This window comes from Arvicanthis niloticus, chromosome 18 (genome assembly GCF_011762505.2).
Source record: "Arvicanthis niloticus isolate mArvNil1 chromosome 18, mArvNil1.pat.X, whole genome shotgun sequence".
Taxonomy (NCBI): Eukaryota; Metazoa; Chordata; class Mammalia; order Rodentia; family Muridae; genus Arvicanthis; species Arvicanthis niloticus.
The window spans coordinates 18,800,364-18,825,527 of NC_047675.1; the positions used below are offsets into that span (position 1 = coordinate 18,800,364).

At 41.5% G+C, this 25,164-nt stretch overlaps 1 protein-coding gene across 2 annotated transcripts in view; it reads left to right on the plus strand.

The window, feature by feature from the left end:
• Positions 1-25,164, plus strand: part of Fto (FTO alpha-ketoglutarate dependent dioxygenase) — a 345,735-nt gene that overhangs the window by 106,110 nt on the left and 214,461 nt on the right. For both annotated transcript variants that reach the window (XM_034523083.2, XM_076915616.1), the window contains exon 4: positions 12,569-12,712. In XM_034523083.2, coding sequence (XP_034378974.1) covers positions 12,569-12,712 — 144 coding nt within the window. The remainder of the gene's footprint in view (positions 1-12,568; positions 12,713-25,164) is intronic.

The window sequence follows — 25,164 nt, forward strand, 5'->3', positions numbered from 1 at the left end:
ACTGTTATCAGTCAGCCACAAAGAGGAATGTTTGCTGAGATTGTCTTGCTTTAGCAAACAGTTCCAGGAAGGAAAGACCACAGACCTGTACATTGTTCCCACCCCCACAGCCCCCGATGGCTGCATTTATTTCTCATTCTTAAGCCCTTCACCCGCCTCTACAAAATGTTCCAGCTAGATTTTCTCCCCCTTGCAGGCTCCTTCATTCTCTGTGGAGACAAGCTTCTCCTTGCCGTGTGGGCTAATGAAACAGCCTCAGCTCTTGCGGTCAGACTCTGGTCTCTTTCCTGCCTTCTGTCCATGACACACTGCAGTCTACTATCTAACTACTCTAGGTGTCTTGTGTAGGTAAAGTCCTGTTACTTTATTGAACATACTTACTTAATAATATTTAGAATATTTTTTAGAATTCCGTTCCTCTTTATGTCTGAATAGTATTCACTTCATTGTTCATATAGTGTATGTCACTATTCTGGTTAGTTTTGGCTCTTGGTTTGTTTTTGTTTTGAGACAGTTTCTTATCACGGACCCTTAGCTGGCCTGCAACTCATTATGTAGGTCAGGCTAGCCTCAGTCGTATAGAAATCTTCCTGCTTCTGCAAAGAGTGCCAAGATAAAGATGTGTGCCACCATGCCCAGATCCCTGGTTAGTTTTTATTGTCACCTTCACACAACCTAGAGTTGCCTGGAAAGAGGGACTCTCAATTGAGGATCTGCCTAGGTCAGATCATATTGGCCTGTGGGCGTGGCTGATTGATAATTAATGTGGGGGAGTACCTATCCTACCTCTAGGCAGGTGGTCCTGTGTTGTATAAGAATGCGTAACTGAGCTTAAATCAGATAGTGAGCTATGCAGCAAGCAGCATTTCTCCATGATCTCTGCTCTAGTTCCTATGTGAGTTCCTGCCCTGACTTCCTCAGTGGCGAACTTTGACCTGGAAGTGTAAGCTGAAATAAAAATCCCCAGCCCCCAGCTGCTTCTGGTCATGGTGTGTCACACAACAGAAACAAATTAGGTCACATCTTGCTTATTTAGTCCCTTACTGATAATTACTTAGATAATTTCCATCTTTGTTTTATGAATACTACTCTGAATAGTTTTAAGTTCATGCGTTTACTCTTCCATGTCTGTTGTGTACACATAAGTGGAACTGGAGCCAATGATAATTCTGCGTCGCTTGTTTGCTTCCTTTGGGGGAACTTCATTATGTTTTCTGCAACGGCTGTACTTTCCACCAGTCACGTTGCCTTCCGGACCTTGTTGTTGGACGGCAGCCTTCTAGGGTGGAAAATAGCACTGGTTTTATGCACTTCCTTGGTAAGCAGGTCTTATCGAGCGTTGTTTCTATGCTGTTATTCATTCAGGCATCCTTAGGGAAGTGTCTGTATGGTCTTCTGCTCATTTTTAATTGGAATTTTATCAGATTGGATTAGTCTTCTCATTGCTGTTAAGGATTTACCTTGGCTCGAAGTTTTTGAGGGGCGTAGTTGTCAAGAAAGGCAAGGGCGGGAGCCAACCAGGAAGGGGAACCAGGACAGGAAGTGAAGCCCAGCTGTAAACATCAAGCCCCACCCAGAAGTGACCTACTTCCTCCTAGGAGGCTCCACCTCCTAAGGGTTCCGCAGTCTCCCAAAACAGCCACCCAAGATGGGGTCTAATTCAGACACAGGAGCTTAGGGACCGTTTTGCATTAAACCATATTTGAGTTCTTTGTGGGTCCCAGGTATTTATCGACTATGTGATTTTTAATTATTGACTCCAGTGTTGGATCTATTTTTAATACTGTCCTGATGCAGTTAGCAAAGGAAAGGTGGACAAGTTGGAATGGAAAGATTTCTCTGACTATGATACTAATTAGACAGTTTAATCATGTACTATTAACATAATTTATACTAATTGGTTGTAGGACCTTGGGTAAGTTACCTGAATTCTTTGTGCCTCCATTTTTCTTTTTCCTTCATAAAATGCTGCTAAGAACAGTTCCCCCTAAGGACTGTGAGAACATAGCACCGGATAGATATTTTCAGTTTTTACTGAATTATTCCAGTCACATAACTTAAAATTCTCAAATATTCCTATAAGACATTTGTTAAAGAGAACTATAGTTATGTGCTCCTTACCTCCCTGTCTCCACTTCCCAGTCAGGGTGGGGCGGCGGCGGCGGGCATTCTGCTCTTTCTTTCCAGCTTGTTTTGGGAAGCCTTAACATACTCTGTTTTCATGTGATTGGCTGTTGTCCTGGTTTGGAAGCTGAGGTTTTCTTTGTTCTCTCTTTTGCCCTCTGCCTGCACACGCACTCTCCTCAGTTCCCTGCTCCTGTTTGAGATGTGCTATCATTTTGGTGAAACTGGTACTCAGCCTCCACAGTAATCATGCCTATGAAAATGCTGTTCAGCATATTGAATAATCTGTGCTCAAGTTACCTTTTAAACGGGTCAGCATTTCCTGCATTACTGGGAACCTTGCCTTTTCTGTGTGCAGTTTTCTCTGTACTTCAGACCAGTTAAGTTCACACCCACTCTCTACCACCTGTCTAAGTCTCTCTTCAACCGGTCAGAGTTAGTAGCTCTTCTGTCAGGTTCATAGTTTTGGAGTGACGGTCTTCCAGAAACATCTGATCTGCTCTGGTTGGGACTGGCCACCTTCTGCACATGATAGCACTGTTTCCCGTAACCTCTGCAGCACGGCGCAGACCGACAGTTATTTTGTCTCTTGAGTCTTCGTTCTTCTCACCTACACCCTCTTACTTGTTTTCTGGCCTTGGTTGGATCATGTTCTCCAATACGCTAGAGAAAAAGTTCTCAAGATGTAATTACATTTTTAAATATTATATTTGTTTCTTCACGGTGTGTCTGTGTGCCTCCATGTGTGTCTCTGTGTGTGTCTGTGTATGTGTGCATGTGGAATGCTGTGTGTATGTCTGTATGTGTCTACATGTGTCTTTGTGTATGTGTGTGTGTGTGTGTGGCATGCTGTGTATGTGGAGAGGTCAGAGACCATCTTGCAGGATGTGTTCTCTCCCTATACCGTATGATCCTGAGGTTGAACTAAAGTGGTCAGGCTTCATGACAAGCACCTGTATTCACTGAACCCCCAGAATGTAATTTTTTATTTTGATGGTCTTCAATTATTTTCATTCTTCTTTAAATTGTGTGTTTAATTTGGGTATAGAAATTATGACAGGAAACAACTTTTCCTTATATTTGTATTTTATATACCCGTCAACTCAGAATTTTGAACATTTTCTTGAATTGACTTTGCTGACTATTTTTTTCTCTTCTGTTTTCTTTAGAATTCATAGGAAGGTCGTTCAGACTTCTCTTCTGTTTACTTTTTCAATAGTTCTGAATAACTTTTGTCTACTCTGAGGCTTTCCTAACTCCCAGCTTACCAAGTTAGAAAAAGGATCGACATAAATGTCATAAATGCACAACTTAATGAATTACCCTTAAATCAAAATATACTCATTTATCTAGCACCCACATCAAGAAATAAAGCACATGCTCTGTGTAGTGATGGTACACAAATCAAATAAAAATCAAATAAAAACAAAACACATGCATCCCAGTAATGCCCCCTTTATTTAGGAAGTGCTTCCTGACTTGTAAAAATCTAGATAAGTTTACTGCATGTTTGAAAATAAATTACCAAGCTCCTTAAAACCATAACCTGTGCCTTGATCTTTCTTTGATAACATCGTGCTTATACATGGCCTAGCTGCTTAATGTAAAAGTGACACTAAGACCAGGAATCCCACAGCACCAAACCTGTTATCAGTTCTTCTTCAATTCCTGGCTTCTCTGAGCTCATGGTTTCTAAGCAGTCACCCCTGGCCCTTGTAGATGTCCTTTTGTAAGGGTGAGTGTCTCATGGTACCGAGTTAGGTCTTTGTCTGCATAGTGGATGGACAAATGTTGTCCAGCCAATCTGGTTCCGGTCTTCTGTGTTACTTACAACATAAGGGTTGCTGGAAGTGTCCCCAGTGTTTGTTGTACCTGCTAAGGTTGTCAAGTGCTCAGCAGCCTCTGATGCTAACAGGCTTGGATTTGGAGACTGTATTTGTGTGGAGATGTCTCTCCTTTCTGTTCTTGTTTCATGTTTTATTCAGGTAATGTAATTTTGAAGCTTTAGCCAAGGAAGCTAGAAGCAGTTTTTTTCTACTTTTCCCATATCACCCCCACCCCAAGTCAATGAAATACAATGAAATGAGGTTTTCCTATGTATGTGACTATTTTATCTTTAACAGTTTTCCCCAAAAATCCTTAATCTGAAAGCCAACCATACTAGGCATCAGGCTGAAGGGCTGCAGGTTTCTCTGTAAAGAGTTTCAGTATTTTGCATGAAATTCCAGAAAACTTTCAATTAATGTCACAGTTTCTCTCTGTCAAGGGATTTCATTTGGTTTGTCTCAAGTAATGGAGGACTTCTTATCTTTAGTGACCTGGGATTGGTTTTCTTCCTTGTTCAAACTTTTTGAAGTCTTTCATTTCTTCAGCCCATTCATTCTTTGCTCCGTGGCTGTGGAAGGAGTCAAGGAAAGCTACTCTGAGTTGTAAGACTGTGACTCAGAGGCGAGCCCTCAGCTAACCTTCCTCTCGTAGGATATGGTCCTTCTGTGATGTTGCCTACAGGCTCTGCCATATATGCTACCCATATATGCTACCCATGTGGCTGCTACCCATGTACCGTTCCCTTGGGAAGTTGTCTGGAAAATGAACATCAAGTCTGCACACAGAGGCTTGGGTGACATCCTGTGGGGATCATTCTGGAAACCAGGTCTGACCAGCGAGGATGCCTTCAGTGTCTTGTCACTGCTTCCATGGAAGATTCCTTGTGATGCTTCATATACCCTCTGTGTCCTGGACTTCAGCTACCTTTACAGTCCCAACTCTTAGCGGTCCATATTGTTCATGTGACATTTTCAGCCCAGAATTGAATGTGTGCTTACACAACCATGACATCCTTCTTGGGTGTAGGAGCGTGGAGGGGGTTCTTTCTATCTTTCTCCCCTTTGGGTTTGACTTCTGTCACACTCTAGACCCTACAGTGTCATAGGTCAGTCCTAGATATCATCAGTCTCCCTCCGAAGCTTATCGTCTTTGACTTGCACTTTCTCCTGCATTAGGAACTGGGGCATTGGCATGCTGCTGCATCTCGTGGTAGTACACGCAATGCCTAGCGTGCACAAGGCCCTGGCTTCCCTTCCAAGTATTTCCCCTCTCTCCAAAACATCCTTGACTTGAAATAGGAGGTACCTCTAGGTATGAGTTCAAAGGAATTGTCAAAGAAACTATGCAGATGAAGCATTGCAATCTTTGCTGTTGTCTGAGGGACTAGGAACGAAGAGCTAAGAAATGAGACTAGTTTTCAATTTGTAGACTTACATATAAGGAAAAATGTTGGCATATAGTATTAATTATGTATATATCATGCAGCTTTTGAGTTATGTTTTGATTAGTACTTTAATCTGTACTGATGATTCTGGCTTTGTTTCTCCTATAACAGTGTAGTTGCATACAGCTTTAAAATGTACACAAAGTATTTGGCTTCATTTATCATTAAATGGAGTTATTGTTCCTCTAAAACTACTTTGGATGGAAAAACAAAACAAAACCGAAATCAAAGTGGTGAAATTGGGGATGTTTTGGATATTTGAATTTTGCCCTTCAAACTTCTATTCTTCTGAATTCTGTCAGAGCAGTTCGTGGGAGCTTGGCATGTGCCAGACAAACAGAGGCACTTAAAATCCTTCCAGGGGCACTGAGGCTGAAGGGCAAGTCGGAGCCACGCCTCTTCCTATTTCAAATAGCGCAGGGCAAGAGTAGTACGTGGCGGTTGCTGTAGATAATTACAAGTTGACTTCCCCGAGAAAGTGAGCAACACCATACATAAGCAATAAAAAATGTATCACATGTACGACTCTTTCCTACACAGCCCAAGGGGGAAAGAACCCTCCACCAAACGTCATCTCAATGAGCTTATTTTAAAGGAGCTGGGTTTATGTTATGGGGGGACAACGGGAAGCACTGATCTGTTTATGGGGGACATCGGGAAGCACTGATGTTATGGGGGACACTGGGAAGCACTGAGTACTGTCTCTGATTGTGGTTCAGGGCCTTACTGGTGCCACAAGAGGAGTGCCAGGATGAAAGTCGGAGGGGAAGGTAGGCCACTGCCCTATTAGCCCGCAGGGCGTGAGCACTCAGCGGCACACACAGCAAGTACGCTAGCTCTTTGCTGTTTACCAGGTCTGTTTATGTAAAGGGCATCTGGACAAAGCATGTTGCAACCTTGGAGTAGCAAAAATGTTCGCATGTGCTTTCTCACATCAGTATTTCCTTGCTAAAGAGCCGCAGATCAACTGCTATAGCTTTAATTACTTTATTGGGTTGGATATTGTTGACCATGCTCTGCTATCAGGTGGTAGTCATATGATGTTGTTGTGATTTTGTTCAGATTCAGCTTGGTTGGTGTTTACCATTGACATCTCTGCCAAATTACCAATATCAGGAGTCCATAAAAGAGGTCAGCAAGTGTTTTCTATAAATGGTCGAATGGTAACTATTGTGGGGGTGGTGTGGGGGTTGTGATCTCAGTGTCCCTTGGCCACCTTGCTGTGGTGTGAAAGTGGCCATGGGCGTGGGAATGACTCTGAGTGTGTTCTAGTTTAAATGAGTTACGAAGCTTGCCGTGAGCCTCATATGCAGGCAGGGTCACGCTATGTCCTAGCTGTAAAGCATACCTTATAGACTGTGGGGTCCAGAAAAAGGTTTCCCAAATGAATGACATGAAATGTCTGCAGGGACTTTGGCTAGCGAAGAAGACATGCCTTTGATAGCGGGCTGGCTAGGTATTACCTCTAACCATGTCAGAGATGCGTGCTCTGGCAGTTCAAGAAGAGTTGAAGTTTGGATTTTTATCCAGTTTTTTTTAAAGGTTTATCAATTTTGTTGTATGTGTATGGATGCTTTGCCTACTTGTATGTATGTACATGCCTGTGCCCCTGGATCAGGAGAGGGTGTCAAATCTCCTAGAACTGGAGTTACAGACAGTTGTGAGCTGCCATGTTGGTACTAGGAATCAAACCTGGCCCTCTGGAGGAGCAGCTCTTGACCACTGAGCCATCTCTCCATCCCTTCCCAGAATGCTTTTCATCAGTTGCTAACTAATTTAGACTTGTTTAAAATGCAGCACAAGTGAAGGTGAGTACATTTCCATTCTCTTCAGGTTCACTAGTTCTCCTTAGCAGATTCCAGTGTTCTCAAGTGTAGCCATGCATTACGCATAAAAAGAAGTGTCTCATAATACATCCCACCTGCTGGCAGTGCTGTGCTGGTACTGGGCAGCCCTCCTCTTGCCCACAGTGACCATTTCCTTCAGAGCCTCCCAAAAAGCTCAAAGGCCACAGTTGGGAAGTCAGCTGTGCCCCAATAGTAAAGCTTTTTTTTTTTAAATTATTATTTCTATTTCTAAAGGTATGTTTAAAAATGTTTTTTAGATTAACCTAGGATTTAGATTTGTTATTACATGGTGATATTCTCAGAGAAATGAATTTAAAGCTCCCCTTGACTCAGAAGTGCCTACGAAAACATGTAGTGCATCTAGGCAGAGCCTGTATTCACAGCATTTAGGAGACAGAGGCAGGAGAATTACTGTAACTTTGAAGCAAGCCTGGGCCACAAACGTAAGATCCTATCTGGGGCCAGGGAACATGTATTGAGAAAAAGAACAAAGATGAAGAAGACTTAGAGTCTGCTAATAGGACCATAGATCTTCAGATTCAGATTTAGAGAACTGAAGACAGTCAGATATGGCCTTAAGGCCATTTGTTAGCATTCTTCTCTTCAGAGACATGGCTTTTGGTCTATTCTTTTTCCTTGTACGTAGTACAGAGTAATGTGAATCAATAGTCATAAAAGAAGTTCCTTTCTTTCCATCTCTCTCTACTTCAGTCTGTCTTTCCCCTCCTTTCTCTGCTTAGAACTCTTGTACATGGTTGCTGTAGTGACAGATATTCAGAATGTAGGGACACTATGTGGACATACCCTGGCTGTGATCTGAGCACTTTGGGATTGTTAGGTGATGTGTACATGATTGAACTAGTAATGTACGCTCTTCTGTCTGTTTTTATGGCATCCAACTTTACATTGTTTTGTCTTTGGTGGTCCCTCCAGTATCCCTGCCAAGCCAATAGCTCCTATGTTTCAGTCCCATTTTCTCTAGGAATTCTGTTTTGACCTTTAGAGTCCTCATTGAAGCGTCTCTCAACCTCTCTAGTATTTATTCTACCTTAACAGCAATGTTATACTCTTTGTTAAAATTTATTTTTAAAACATGTTATTTATATGTATGTATGTTTACCTGTGTGAGTTTCTATGCATCACATATGTTGCCTGCAGGAGCCTATGGAGGCCAGAAGATGGCATTAGATCCCCTGGAAGTGGAGTACTAGGCAGTTGGGAGTTACTGTGTGGATGCTGGACACTAAACCTGGGTCCGCTAAGAGAGCAGCAAGTCTCTTAACCTCTGAACCTTCTCTCTAGCTCTTTTCATTCTTTTAAAAACAAACAGATGTTTGAGGGTTTTTTTTTTTTTTTTTTCCTTTCAAGTTAACATTTTGTTTCCCCACCACTTAACACAGGACTGGGTTGTGGGAACTGAAAGCCGCTCAGTGCAAGTGTCCACCCATGGCCTCTGTCTCCCAGTCACCAGAGGACTGAAGACAAAATGCAGATCTTGCCCAGACTGCAGACCAGAGGGTTAAAGTATGATGGCATTTAAATTTAAAATGTTATCTTACTGATTACCTATACTGACCGACCATTAATGGCCCCAGTAGAAGGAAAGGTCTACCCAGGCTAGGTTCATTACTTCAGTCAGAGATTCTCCAAGTGCCTGGCACAGATCTAAGGATATAGCAAGTGCTCAATAAATATTTCCTAAATGAACTTGGAGTGTTTTTATGTAGGGCCATCCCAACAGCGAATGTGAGAATGTGAGAAGGTGCCTTCTGCTCCGTTATGTGCCTCTTCCACTCTGGATCCAGAAAAATGAATTGTGATTATTTTACTGGAAATGGACAGGCACTGCATCTTTCTACAAATTCTAGCCACTTCATTGTTTTCTTTTGTTGTTGTTGTTTTTCCTTTTAAATATATATGAGGTAGTGTCATGTTACTGCTGAGTCATAGTATTGGTGACAGCCATGTGATACGGTGTTGTCTGGGCATATTGTACTTTCTTCAAGCAATAGCCTGCTAAAAAGGACATTGAAGGTATTTCTGGTTTTTCAGTTTTCAAGTTAATACTATAGCAAACAGTACAGGCTACAATGTCTGCTCAGTAGTCACTGTCACCCTGCAAGTAGGGACTATAGTATACATGCCTAATTCTTACAAGAATCAAAGGCTTCTGCATTCACAACTTTAATGTGTGTTGCCAGACTGTCTGCCACAGAGGGTATGGGTTAGCCAGGTTGCCACACTCTAACCAACACTTTTAAAGTGAAGACATGAACAGTAGCTTCTGATTTGATGGGTGGTAAAATAGTTCTTCTAACTTTAATTTGCGTTCTTTTATGTAATAGGTTGAAAGTGTTTTCATTGTTGTGTCTCTAAATGTGTGTGTGTGTGTGTGTGTGTGTGTGTGTGTGTGTGTGTGTGACTTTCATCCCCTGGCTTCTTTCCTTTTCTATGTTCTGCCTCCGTAACATTGCCCGTTGACCTGTTGATGTGTAAGGACTGTTGGTATATTAAGACAGGTATCTCTTGGCTGTTCTTGTTCATTTATATTTTTCTTTATGCAGTAATCTCCCTTCATCTGTAATTTGAATTTCTGGAGTTTTGTCTATCTCCAGTAAGCTATGGTTTGAAACTATTAAATGGAAAGTTAGAAATAAACAATTAATATCTTTTTTTTTGTTTTGTTTTGGTTTGGTTTGTTTTGGTTTTCGAGACAGGGTTTCTCTGTGTAGCCCTAGCTGTCCTGGAACTCACTCTGTAGACCAGGCTGGCCTCGAACTCAGAAATCTGCCTGCCTCTGCCTCCCAAGTGCTAGGATTAAAGGTGTGCGCCACCACCAACAATTAGTATCTTTTACATTGTGTACCTCCTGGGTAGCATGGTGTCCTGCCCTGGATGAGTCCCCCTCATTCTAGCATCTCCAAGCTGTTCAGACTAAGGCCATGGTCTTTGGGTAACTTGCACTTATTAGATCTATGGTAGCTATACTGCAGTGCTATAATGTTCAGCTAAACTTTATTATTCTTGACAGTAGTCCCATATCTAAATCATTTGGTGCTGGTGTTTTGTAGATGCCAAAGAGGAACCATGAAGTGTTTACATTCAATGAAAAGCTAAAGCCCAGTACATGTTTTGAGATACAGAGAGATAGCCATAGAAACAGAGAATATTTTCAGATACCTCCCCCATCTCCCCAGACAGGGTTTCTCTGGCTATCCCTGGCTATTCTGGAACTCACTCTGTAGACCAGGCTGGCCTCAAACTCACAGAGATCCTCCTGCCTCTGCCTCCTGAGTGCTGGGATTAAAGGCGTGCGCCACCACCGCCCTGCAGCTTTTATTAGCCCATCTTACTGCAATAGCTGTATTTTGTTATTATTGTTAATCTCTTATTGTGACCAGTTTATAAAATAAACTTCATGGGTATGCATATGTGTGAACATACTTTCTAGGCTTCACATTTGCACTGAGATCCTTGAAATGTGTCCCCTATGGAAAAGAAGGGGTACTAGTTAACAATGCTGTTCACCTAAAATAATAATTTTTTGTCTTCATTTTGATTACTTCATTTTGATTTATAGGTGAATTAAGGGAGAACTGATGTTTTCATTATGTTTCATTGTATTGTGTGTATGTGAATTGTGTGTGTGATTATATATGTGTTTGTGTGTGCACATGTGCTAGGAGGTTGGAGTCCAACTGTGAGGATTCTCCTTAGGAAGATTGCTCACCTCCTTTGAGGGATGGCCTCTCATTGGCCTAGAGCTCACCAATTAGACTAGAGTGGTTAGTCATGGAGCCATAGGGACCATGTGTGTTCACTTCGCCAGCACTGGGATGACAAGCATGCTCACATTTAAATGACACGCATGTTTACATTAAAGATGTCCACATTGGGCATTTGTATGTGAGTTCTGGGGAACTAACCCAGTTCTATGCTTGTAAAACAGGAGCTTTGTCAGCTAAGCCTACCCTCCAAGCTTAGGGCCCCTCTAATTTGATGCCTTGGTGTTGGTGGTTCCCACTAGACTGACGATAGACGTCTGTATTCCTAAGTTTCTGTATTACTCATTTTTCTATTTCTGCAGAGAGGCACCATGACCAAGACAACTTATAAAAGAAAGCATTTAATTTGTGGGCTCACAGTTTCGGAAAGTCAGAGCTCATTATCATTGTGGTCTTGAGAAGGGTAGCAGGTAGGCAGGTGTGGCACTGGAGTAGTAGCTGAGAGCTTACATCTCCTTCACATGAGGCAGAGGAGGAGGAGGAGGAGGGACTGAGAGACCCAGTGACACTCCTAGGTCTAGGAAGTTCATACTTCCTAATCCTTCTCGAACAGTTCCACCAACTGAGGACTAAGCATTCAAATACATGGGCCCATGGGGACCATTCTCTGTTAAACCACCACAGCACCCTTCTCCAATTCTAAGGTCTGGTCACAGTTCTAATGTTGGCTTTGAGGCTGAGGCAGGTCTGTGTTATATAATGTTGACAGAGTAGCTCCTAGTCCCATTATATTTAGGTTCTATGAAAGGATAATGTACTTAATCATTTAATTTTTGTGTCACTAGAATGCTGTCCCTCCCTCCCTCCCTCCTTCCCTCCCAATATGATAAATTTTTAAATGTTCAGCTTTGGATGTTATGTACTTTGTAGATTACCCTATATTCCTAAAATAAGTTTTACCAGGCTATAAAATACTCTCTTTATATGATGTTGGACTATGTTCTTATTAGTTAGACATTTAACATTGATTTTTAGATGTGAGATTGGTTTATGTACATGTATGTTTTCTTTTTATATTTTAGTATGTATTATTTTGATAGCATGACTCTGGGATGTCTTTTTCTCTGCTATTAAGCAGTAGGGAGTGCCTACTGGAACAGCCTGTTCTTTAAGTATATTTAGTAGGGAGTTCTTTGAGCCTTTGGACCTGTGTTCCCCTGAGAGAAGAACCTTTCATAGTTTCCTCTCCACCTTCTGTGGTTTCTTTAGCGTTCACTTTTCTCTGCATTATTGTGGTAATTAATATCATCTTGAAATCGCCTAAATTTAGCTTTTCTAATTTTTTTCTTTTGCTTGGAACTGAACAAAATAATCTTTTATTCTTCTCTGAATCTGTTTTTTTCACTCTAAGTTATTACTAAGTAGAAAAGATAAATCTATGCTAAGAATATTCTTAAGTGTCTTTTTAAAAATGATGACACGAAAGGATGTACTCTATGCAGCATCCATATTTTATTGAGATACCAGTAATTTCTAAGGTAATAGCCGGAGTCTCAGGAATGTAGACAGAGTCTTTGCTGATCACTTCCCTCTCTCCGCAGGCTCTGAGGATGAAAGTGAGGACGAGTGCAGCTTTGAAGGCAGAGATCCTGACACTTGGCATGTTGGTTTTAAGATCTCGTGGGACATTGAGACACCGGGCTTGACAATTCCTCTTCACCAAGGAGACTGCTATTTCATGCTGGGTAAGGTCGGGAAACTCAGGGTGCCACTTGTCAGCTTAGGTTGTGGGGGCATGTGTGGTGGTTTTGAAATACACGTTTAAATGCTTTGTATTTATAATGTTTTTTTCCCCATGAACATGTAACTCATTAATTTTTTTCATTTTTATTTATTTTGTGTGTGTGTGTGTGTGTGTGTGTGTGTGTCTAGAAATTAGACCCTGTTCTTCCTCCCAGCCCCTTGCTCTCAGAAATAAGACTTAGACTCAAAGTATATTTACAAATACTTTGGCCATATAGCAAGGCTCTTCTCTGACCAAAATCATAACTTGAGTAACTCACTTACTGTAACCTACATTCTGCCACATGGTTACCTGTACTCCTGTCAGTCACTTCACATCTTTCCAGGTGGATCTTCTCATGCCAGGCTCTCTCTGCCTCCTTGATGTCCCACCTTCTATTTCCTGCCTAAGCAATGGGCCATAGGCTTTTTAATTGACAGGTAATGTATTCATTCAATTCAGAAGATATTCTCTCTACATGCCTGTTTTGCTTGCATGTGTGTCTGTACCACATGCATGTCTTGTACCCATGGGGGCCAGAAGAAAGAGTTGGATCTGGAGTTACAAACAGTTTTAACCCTCCATGTGGGTGCTTGGAACTGAACACAGGTCCTCTGCAGGACCTTGCAACAGCAAGACAGTTTCCTCTCATGATCAGCTGTCGTGGCCACAGTATCTTTCTCTCTACTTGTGTTTGAATGCTTTTGAAAGTAGTATTTATGATGGGTTTACGGCAAATGACGCTGTGGAGTTTGGGGTGCTTTGATTTTTTGCTGCTTTGTTTAGGAATTTGGGGTGTCACTTATTCTCAGCTTATTTCCCACTCCAGATTGTACAAATACTCTTGAGCTTTTGTCTGCTACTCATGAAGGGGCTAGGGAGATGGCAAGCATGAGGACCTGGGCTGGCTCTACAGAAGGAACTCATGAAAACAAGCTGGTGTGGTGCTGTGCCCCTGTCATCTCAGAACTAGGGAGGAAACAGGAGGCTCCCTGAGGCTTGCTGACCAGCCTCTCAAGCCAGTGAAGTCAGTCTCAAAACACAAAGTGAACACTGGAGGAAGTGTGTCAAAGTTAACCTTCAATTTGCCCACATGCTTGCTTGCACACATGCGCTCTCTCGCTCTCTCTCTCTCTCTCTCTCTCTCACACACACACACACACACACACACACACACACACACACACATGCTTCTTACAGTTTATTCTCTCCTTGGCTGGGCCTGCTGAGTGTTCCAGGTTTATCTCATTCTTGTCTGCTTGCAGAGACCTAAGATCTGGTAGCTAGGAAGAACCAGGGCTTGAGATCAGTTTTTGGTAAGGAGTATTTTCCTGTAAAGTTTGGTGTCTATAGACTTTCTATATTGCTGGTACTGAGTAAGATTCTGAGGAGATGTTGGAGAATGGTAAATCTTGCTCCTTGCCTCCTGGGACTTGGCAGTGTGAAATGGAACATTAGCAGCTCCCAGACTTCAGTTGATACTGTGTCGGTGTCTAGGACCTTGCTTAATATCTTGCTAACTCTGTATCTCATGCACTATTTCTCTCCAAGTCTTAACTTTTTCCACCACTGAAATAAACTCAATTTTGAAGGAGAGTTTATATCCCTATATACATGGAAAACCAGTATCAACTGGTCCAACTACAGGTGTTTTGTAAATATAAATATAGAAAAACTAAAAGTGTTAAATACTCACTACTTTTCTTTGCTGGGAGATCTTAGCATCTGAGTCTTATTTTTTGTTTAAACAAGAGACCAACAGTTTATATGAATACTATGCAAATTATATAAACTGTGGATATATGACAATAAAATTTGTAGCAATAAGAAGGAAAGAAAGGTGTCATTATTACTCCTAATGTCAGGCATACATTTTAAACATTTGATTAGCATAATGGATATTAAAATGAGATGTCCTTGGTGAGAAAAATTTATTCACATTAGAGAAAGTGCAAATGGGGCAGACAGACAGACAGACACACTAATAACATTAATACCGAGGGAGTAACTCTGCAATAGGCCAGTCTGAGGCTTTTTCCTTGATGTGTACAAGTAGATTGGAAGTAAGCACATGGCTTAGTGCTGCATTCTTTTGCAGCTTCAGCTCAGTGTCTTGCTTCCATTGCATCTTGCTTTATCTCATACAAACCTGTTTCACAGAAGCAACCTCAGACTCTAAACAGCATTCAGGGAGGATGAGGTGCAGAGCTGTCAGTTCATTCATATGTGGCAGCACGGAGACCAGAATGCCTGGGCCACAGGCTCCAGGTAGGGCTTTTCTCACTGTAACTGTGGTCCTGTCAGCTGGCTCTCAGGATGCTGAAACCTCTGGAATGGCATCAGTGTTAAGGCCACCCCTTCCCATTATCCCCCAGTTTGATTTCAGGATCCAAACTTTTATTCTGAAGTCTCTGCCCCTATTATTGAATGCCATTTGTCTAAAAAGATTATAACTTAAGTTTTTATGTTTTCCCAAAATTTTGATATTTGGCTTGATTCCAAATATCCAAATAAAGGACATCTCTTGGAATACTTTGTTGGTAGTTTCTATTAATAATTTGCAAATGCGGAGGCCAGAGGAGCCAGAATGGTGCCTTTTCAAATAGCTTCCTGTTTGTCTGTATATGGGCGCAATGGACTGAGTGTAGAAGCTCAGCCAGCTCCTGTGTATTTAATAACATCTATGATTTCTTCTGATTCAAAAGCAAAGTATGGATGCAGGGAAGTAACTCCGTGGTAAAGACTGTACTCTGTTCGCAAAGAACAAGATTCCTAGCACCACGTTTGGGCTGTTTATGGTTGCCTGTAACTCTAGGGCATTTCATAACCTCTTCTGGTCTCTGTTGGCACTTGCACTCGTATCTGTATACCCACACACAGACACACATGCATAATTAAAGAAAAAAAAGCAGCATATGTTCATTCTAGAGAAAAGAGATTCTATAGAGTATGAAAGGAAAACATAAAAACAAGTTTCCTATGTGATTAATATGTTCCTGCTCAGTCTCTTCTCATAATGCATGTCTGGAATAGTAGTAATATTAATAACACACATTTATTAGGAAGTAATGACAAGTGAATCATTCTGTTAATTTGCTTGTAACCCTGAGAGGAGAATTCTTGCTATTGTAAAAGAAGAAGCCGAGTTAGCTCATCCTTGGTTACACAGCCAGTAAGAGTCAGGAGTTAGAACCTGACATTTGAGCCTTCTCAGGTTTTAGCATTTCTACATCTGGGCCTTTCTCTGACCCCAGGTAGCCCCAAGTCCCCTCTTTTCCCTTTTTCAGCACTGTTCATGCTTTGGGCTTCAGCCCACTTCTTGCCACTAAGACTAATGACTCTGCAAAGGAAGCCAAGACGATGGTATTCTGTTTTGATTTGCTTTGTTTTTCAGTTTTAAAGGTTTTTTTTTTTTTTTAATTTAATAACTGGATAAGTGTTGAAAGCACTTAATTAGTCATATTATTAAGACATTGAATTGATTACATTATCCTTCTGATGTAGTTGTTATAAAGAAAGTACATGTTCAAACATACAGTGAGTCAGTCTCTCAGTGCTGTAGGCGATAAACTCCAAAAATTCATGCTGTTTTTAGAAGCTGATATTCAGGATATAAAACTCTAGCACTTTCTATGTCCCGCCTGTGGACATAGGTGTCGTTACTGGGTTCCACAATCCTCCTTCACTCATAAGCAAATGGACCCCAAAGTGTTCATTTAGAACATATTTTTATGAAGATGCCATATTTGGTATTTAAAATGAGTTTTGAGTACTGTTATAAACTAAAATAAACTCCTATTTAAAAACCTCATAATTAAAAACATATATAAAAGCAACTGTCGTGTAGCTTTGCCCTTTCACATCAGCTTTTAAAAGTCCAAATAAGAAACCCCATGGCCGTGCCTGTGCTGATAACTGAAGCCTGAACCTCACAGCACTTACAAAAAGGAAACAGTTTAGCTCAATTTATAATAATATATTGGTCTGCAGAGGAAGTACAGACCGAACCCCACTGTCTCAAGTGAATACTCCAGGGGTGTCTGATGGGGAATGTGTCGGGTGCCTGTAATAAATCCACTGCCGTGGGCGTGAGCGAAAGCCTGTTGGCAGTGCCTGAGGACACACTTCATGGGGTTGTCACAGTTTTACTTTTAAATTGGAATCTTTGCCCTAATCTCAGAGTTAGACAAGACCAGATTTGCAAACAGATTTACAATTTTCACTAATTTTCCAACCAGGACTTCAAAACATACTTAAAGGAGGAAAAAAAAAAACCAACACTCCCCCCGCCCCCAATCACTCTGGTGTTTCTCAGGGTTGGGTGATTTACTCTGCCACAGCTGTTTTCCATAGACTGCTTGTAGCCAGGGAGTTAGAGACCTTCGAGTGCATAGAAACACACTGGGTTTGCTTTTTGTGGAGCAGATTATACAGTTCAAGAGACAGCAACTAAATTCTGTTCATTAACCAGGAGCTGGGTGTGGAGGTGGGATGTTTGGGGACAAAGGTGAGTAAACATTGAGACCTCTGCTGGTCCCCTGTCCCCATTAATGTATCATCATGATGTCTTCAACGTCACTGGTCATGGCTGGTCTCATCTCTTTTATGACCTAAGTCCAGCTGCATCTCACCTTAAAATGTCTAGTGTTTGTATGATAACCAGCTATTTCAAAGCCTTAGCTGTTAAATTCCAGAAGTGAAATCCTTGGCCGAAGCAGAGTGAGGCAGTAGATATCAAAATGCCTGGTTTTGTTGGGTCTATTCCCCCTCACCATGGTTTAGAGGGAGTGAGGCAAGTCTGTGGGGCTGCTGGCCCTCTGAACAGGTTCCAGGCTCCCTGCACCATCCATGGCCTTACGGTGTTCACACATCTCTTAGTTTTGGCCGCAGTGTCAAATGAGAGCGTCCCTCCGCCCTGTTTCTGGCTTTGTTAGGAGTCCAGATAGGTGTGTGGACCTGTGCTTTGCAGGCTACGTTAAGTACAGGGATTGACTGCAGAGACTGGGACTGGGACCATGGAGAACCAAGGAGGCAAGGCAGAGCAAGGGCAGAGCTGAATGTAGGCATTTCTCCTACCTCAGGCATGAGTGCTGTGGGCTTCACAGCTCCACGGTTGTACACAACTCATGGCTATACACGCATATTTCTGTCGCCTCACACAGTAACACAGAGTGGTAAATCTCACCAGTTGGCTCTGGAAGGTGACAGGAGCTAGCATCTGGCCATTGCTGGATGGAGCAGGATTACTTCGTTTAAGGCTGCCTTTACTTATGGAGCCTGGTCATTTTTTTAGATTTATTTCCCCATGTATGAAATACTTGTGGCTTAGCGGCAGCAAGGCCAGAACACCGTGAACATTTGATGTGGTGTAACCTGAAGTGCGGCGCCGGCTCCTGTTTTCGAGGCAACATGGGCACTCTTGTTGGAGGCTATCAGCCTGTGGGCAGGAATAACAGAGGTCGCTAGGATTTAACTCAGCTTGACTGGAGGCTCCCTCGGGACTTAACTTGGAGACTGTAGTATCTTTGTAAATCCTTCAGGTGTTTCTCGGCCCGGCTCAGATTTAGACATTTTATTCAAAGCAAAAGGCTTTTGTCATATGCTTCTGACCCCCTTCCCTTCCTCCCCCAGCCTCTTAAGTGACCAGCTGAAGTAAAAAAGCACATGTAATTTATGGCTTAATCATAAATTCAAAATAATTATACTTTATTACCTCTCACGGGCCTTGAGATGTAGGTGCTATGTTCTGCTTTCTGCCGTGGCAAGGGAATAAGGGAAACAGTAATAAATTCTAACTGGAGGCCGCAGCCGGTCAGCTCGAGGAGTTGTCACTTCAGTGGAAAGCACTTGAGCAGCCAAATGAGCACCTGTCATGTGTGCTTTCACTCTGAAAGGAAGAAACATGGCAGGACGCTTCTCGCTGCGTGTGTAATACGGACGAACGTGGGCTGGCAGTCTCGTCTTCTCAGTAGTGGCAGAGCATGTGGTGGTCACTGATGGTTTCCTGCCCTGGTGAGGATGTCTCCTGAACTTTCGCTCTCGCACATCTGGCCAGAGGCTGATTTTTCACACAAGTGCTTTCCTGTTTCCTGGTATCCAGTAGAGCTTGGGAGAGAACCATGCCTTGTGGACCGAAAGCCAAGCATGCTCTTCGTTTTTTGAAAGGATTTTTTTTCTCTTTGACACTCTCAGATTATACCCAGGCTCATTGGTGTCTCTCTTAAATTTTACCTCCTATGCATGTGATGGGTGTCCAGTGAGAGTCGGGCCCTGTGATGGAAACCTGTATATGCTGTGTTTACTCCCTATACAAGATCATCAGGAAATGGTGGTTTTGCTCCGACACCTAGGCACAGAGGAATACTGATGGGGATTAAATGCTGATGTGTACAGGGTTCCCTGTATGTGTGTGACTGTGGTGGGATAGATACGTACGTGTATGTAGCGTGTGTGTGTGTGTGTGTGTGTGTAGGTGCCAATGCACTGAGGTCAGAGGAGGATGACAAGGGTCCTTCTCTATCCCTCTGCTTTACTCTCTTGGATTTAAGCTTGTGACCAGCGAGTCCGAGCGACCTTCCCAGCTTCATCCCTCCCCCAGGGCTGGGGCTACCAGTATACATTGCCACACCAGACTTTTCTTGTAAATTCTGTACTCACGTGACACTTGAACTCACATCTTCATACTTGTTTAAAGTGCTCTTGTCCACCGAGCCATCTTCCCAGGCCCCAAGACTCCTTTTGAAAAGAAAAAGGCTCTAAAAGTAGTTTGTGATGGTCACACAACATATGGACATGCTAAAACACATTCAGTTGTAATCTTTAAGTAGGAGAATTGTATGCAGTGTGTGTTCAATCTCAGTAAGGATTTTAAGCAGAAATGAATTTTAGAGACTTGTAACACTTTGTTTTTGTCCTCAGTGCAACGTGTCCAGTGAATTTTGTATTTAAATGCAAAGCAAAGCTCTTCATAGTTTCTCTATGTATTATGTAATCATGGGCCTTGTGTTTCTCTTCCCTGGACTGTTCCAAAGATGACTGTGGTTTAGATTCTGGAGTGTGAGAGCTGTTTTAGGTTTATCTTTTCTATAATCCTCGACAGAGTAAGTTGGAAATGGTAAGTACTTGATAAGCAATTACTGCGTATGTGAATGAGTCCCTCCACCCTGTGAGTTTTTCATTTCTGAGTTGTCTATTGTTCTTGTTCTGGGCTTGTTAGGGCAGGCATGTTGATGAGAATTCATGGGTGTTGTTTCTTTGACATTTCTAGGAGACAGTCTCACAGCATGTGTCTTGGTCCTCTGGTTCATAGTCTTTCTGTCCCTTCTTCTGAGATGTTCCCTGAGCTTTAAGTGCATCCGTTGTGCTGCAGGTGGGTCAGGTGGGGCTGGGCTTCACACTGTCCCCTGTTGTCTGCTCATTGATTGGTTGTGCTTTACCTACACTTACCTGTGGGTGGAAGTCCTTAGAATATATTTAGGAACTATGCTGATTTAGTCAAGTGACAATTGTAGGTTCTCCTTCAAGATCCATGACCTCATTAGCCTGAGTAGTTGCCTAGATTTTCAGTACCAGAAACCATGTGGGTGTGTGTGGGTGTAGGTGTAGGGGCGCGCGCGTGTGTGTGTGTGTGTGTGTGTGTGTGTGTGTGTGTTTATGTGTACATGCATGAGTGAGCTGCATGGATTACCACAAATAAATAAAACCAAGATTGGCTTTATTTTTATTTTATAATGATATGTCTTGGTCATAAAGGTAAAATGGAATATTTACTCTATTTTTGATCATTCCTGATAGCAAAGATTGTGTGTATGTGTCTTGTGTATATGAATATGTATGATTATGTGTGAACTATATACCACTTAGAGGCTTGTTTCATATAGGAACTTAGTACATAATTTAGAGAGATTATCCTCTCTAATTTTTTAAATTTCTGATTTTTCTTCAAAACATCTTAAAACTATTCTATCATCTTGTTTGAACGTAAAAGATTATATGGTTACAGACAACATGAAAGCATTAGTAACTAAATGAAATTTTAAGAAACCATTGCGATAGTATATTCACTTTCTAAAAAAATAAACATTATCAAACGAAGGAAAAATGCAAGAGTTTAAGTCAACTAGTTATAAATAGTGTTTTTACCAGTTTACATATTCTTCAACTACTGTTTTAAAAAAAAAATGGATTTAAGACCTGAGTTAGAAGGTCAGAAAGCGTGTGAAGGCACAGAAGTCAAGGTGTCTGGGGCTGCCTCTCCTGCAGTCATTAACTGGATGTGGGAAGTTCTCACCCCTCATGTTACTTGAATAGTAGACAGGAATGATGGCTCTGTCCAAACAGGAGGAAAGTAAAAACAACTTCGTTAGATGTTTCTGTCAGTCCACCTTGTCTTGTCTTACCCTTTAGTTTCTCCAAGCCCTCTACCCTCATGGCTGTGGAGGGCTCATAGCTTGGAAGAGGAGAGGGAGAGGTGGGCTCTTACCAAAGTGGGATTAACGATATTTATGCAGATTTAGAGAGCAGCAATGGATTATTAACCTGAAGACTCTATTCTCCTTAAAATACAACAACAAAGCAAACATTCCACAGGTTAATCTAAAACAAGGGGACAGTGGGGAGCGCCCCTGCTTCTGTCTTGTGTGGTGGTTTTGTGTGCCTAGGGATGAAAGCTAGGGCCTTGCAGTGCCAGGCAGGCACTCCACTGGTGGGCCTCAGCCCTAGGCCTGTGTGTTCTCATAGAAGCACATTTAGGCTTGTACGTCTGCATAGCTTAGCCTTCACTGTGTAGGCTTCACCATGCCTTTTTTTTTTTTAAGGTAAAGAATACCTCTCTATTGAACATTTCCATTTGTATCTTTCAAACATGATTTTTCTGAATTTCAAAGAAAAATGGTATTGGGAAATTAATAATGTATGACCATTACTTATTGTAGAGAATTTACAAACTGTAAGAATATATAAACTAGCAATAATATTTATAACATTTATTCAAAATCTTGCAATTTTTCCTATATTTGATAGTATTTTTTTAATTTTTTAGGAATTAAAATATATATCGCTCCAATATTTGCATTCTATTTAGTTCCCAATGCTGTCAAATCCTCAGTATTCTTCTTACTGAATATTCCTTGATAAAATATTTTTTAATGAGTATAAAATTAATCTTTTACACTCAAGCAATATAGTGAAATAGGAGTTTTCAGCACCAAGACATCATTGGAACATCATTTGAACAATTATCTATATATGAAGAATGTCTTCATAGCAACTAGATAATCTAGAGGAGAGATTCCAGCATCTAAGTAGAGCATAGAAGAAAGACACAAGGAGGAGTGTAGGAAGGGCTCTTCAGTTTTTCTGTCACCTCTCCCTCATGCTGAGCCATTTAGAACGGGGGTGAGGGGGCAGACTCTGCAGAGGGTGGAGAGTGAAGTGAGTATCTAGTTTGCTGTAGACATGGCAGCAGACCACCCGGAGGAACTCTGGCCTGAAGTGCCAAGTCTGCCCAATGTCAGACCCATCGTAGATTGGCCCAGGCTCCTATATGACCAGCAGAGACCCAGGATCTTGGTTTGTCTCAGTGAATTTAGACTCTGGATCAGGTCCAGTGTTGGCTTCTTTGCCTGTTTGTATTCCACATACAGGGGCCATATCTGGGCAACTGGATTCAAGGCCTAAGGCTACTGACAAAGACTCTCTTAGAGCTAGTGTGGTTCGTGTGAGCCAGATCTTCTGACCTACTCCTACTGATCCAGGTTCCAGGCTAATTCCCATAAACCGAGGTCAGACACCCATATTCTAGACCCATGGTCAGGCTTGCCTCTGAGGAGCTAGGGATCAGCTGAACTATCTATTGATGTAGCTGCAGGCCAGCCCACACAGAAATTAATGGTCTCTTAGAAAAGAGAAAAAAACCTTAAAGAATGATATTTTTAATGTTTTGCAGAGAAAAATCTGTCATGTGCTATACATGACAAGGCTGTCTTTCAGAAATAATGGTAGGGAGAATTCTTTCCTAGACAAATACAAGATATAGGCATTCAAAAACCTGTAATTCAAAATTCTCTAATAAAGTAATTGTGTTACATAAATAAGTAACTCATAAAAATTCAGTACTATCTTGCATAAAAAGCCAGAATTGCTGTCTATAGTAATGGACATCCAATATGAAGGCTCTAAACTGACAAGCACAAAACGTGAGTGGAGAAACTGAGGCACAGCATCCTTGTGGTATGTTATTAGTTTAACTAAACTGGACTGTTGTTGCTGTAAATTACATAGGCCTCATAGTAACTAGGAAATGTGGTGGATACACAAAGGGTAAGGACAAAGGAGTCAAAGTGTATCACTATAGACTGTGTCTATATTGTAGGGGCCAGAACGAGAGGAAGAAAGAAAAAAAGCTAACATAAAGCAATGCAAAATGGTAGTAAATAAATGGATTCAGTTCTCTAATCATGTCCAGTTATAGAGTTGCTGCATGGATTCCCCAAACAAAACCCAAGTACAGCGGCTCTCCCCTAGTCAGGCAGTCCGAGACCCAGTGGATGCCTGAAACCATCAGTGTGCTAAACCTGATTTCTTTTATACATGCAAATTTATGATAGTTTAATTTATAAGGTAGGTATAGGAAATTAATAGTAATAGCTATAATAGAATAACTATAATTATGCTGTAATAAAATTTCTGATTAATAGCCTGAACGTACAGAACGACTATAATTTACCATAATAAAGTTCTGTGTACGTGGATTCCCTCCAAAGACCTCAGAGTGTGCTCCTCCTCTTGTGCCGAGGTGTGACCCAGTGCCTCCGTGATGAGATGCAGTGAAGTGAAGCCTGACTGCGCAGTCATGATGATCCAGGTGGTGGGTGTTGAGTTGGGTCAGTTGTGAATAACTGAGACAGCATAAAGTCAAACTGGAGCTAAGGGAAGATTACTCTCTGTGCTGCCTGCCAGACACTTACTGGTCTTAGCCAGATACCTTTTTGAAAATGAATGGGCAGCCAAAGAAGTACTATGCAAAGTAGCAATGAAGGCAAAGGTGACTATACTAACGTCAGACAAGTGAGAGTTTATGTCGCACACTCATGAGATGCACAGGTCATGTATAATAACAAGAAGTTGGTAAGCCTTTATACATGGAGTAGTTGTAAATATACATTCCTGAACCCTGGAGTACCTAAATACATGAAGCAGATATTAGAACTGAGGGAAGAAATATTTAGCAGAATATATATACAATAGCAGGAGAGCTTAGCTCTCTACTTTCAATAATAGATAGATCATGGAGACAGAAAATCAATAAAGGAACAACAGGCTTGAACAACCATGTCAGCCCAGTAGAGCTGACCGACAAGTCTGGAACAGCCCGTCCAGCAGCAGGCTACGCAGTGCACATCAAGTGTTCCCCAGATTAGATAATATGTTTTGCCACAAAACAAGTATTGACACTTTTCAGAAGCTTCTTCTTACCAGAATGATGCAAATGCAGAATTGTCTGTGACAGGAGGCATACTGTAAAATGTACACATACTGCAATTTCAGAATGCCTCAAAAATCACTTTCTTAAAGATGAAATAAAAAAGGAACTAAACATTTAGAATAACAAAAATGGAATAAAAAATACCAGAAGTTTTGAGGTTCAACAAAACTACCTCACAGAGGGGAGTTCATAATGGATGCTCATAATAAGTGGGGGAAGACTGCCAGTAAACAACCTGAGTTTATATCTCAAAAAACTAGAAGAAAAGAAAAAAACAAATTTCAAACTAGCAGAAAGAAGGAAGGAGCAAAGAACAGAGGAGAAATAAGTGAAATGGAGACCAGAAAGACAGTAGGAAATGTGTGTAAAGCGAAGATCTTAGTCATTTGAAAAGTTCAGCAAAATTAACAAGTGTTTATTTAGCTGGATTAAGAAAAGAAAAAGAGCAGAGAAATAAAATTAGAAATGAAATAAATCATAACAATTTGTTCTATGGCCTGAAATAGATCTTAAGAGATTGCTGTCAAAGCTGCCTTCTCTCAACCAACCTAGTAACCTAGGTAAAGGGCACATTTCTAGACACACACCATTACTGATGGAGACTTGTGATGAAAAAGAACCTGTGCTGACAAATGTGGTGATGAGTATGGACCAGTAATCATAGCCTCTTGGCAGAGACAAGGTGAGGTCCTGAGGGCTTTGCCCAGTTTAACACCAAACATTTAAAGAACCTATGATAATCCTTCTAAAGATCTTAAGAAACTGAAAAGGAAAGAACATTTCCAGATGTGGGTTATGAATCTGCCATGATCTTCAGGCATGATCCTAACAGCAGAGAAAGGCAGACCAAAAATTCTTAAAGTATCAGCAAGCCATACTCAGTAACAAAAGGCTCACTTACCAAGACCTACTGGTATTTAAACACAGTG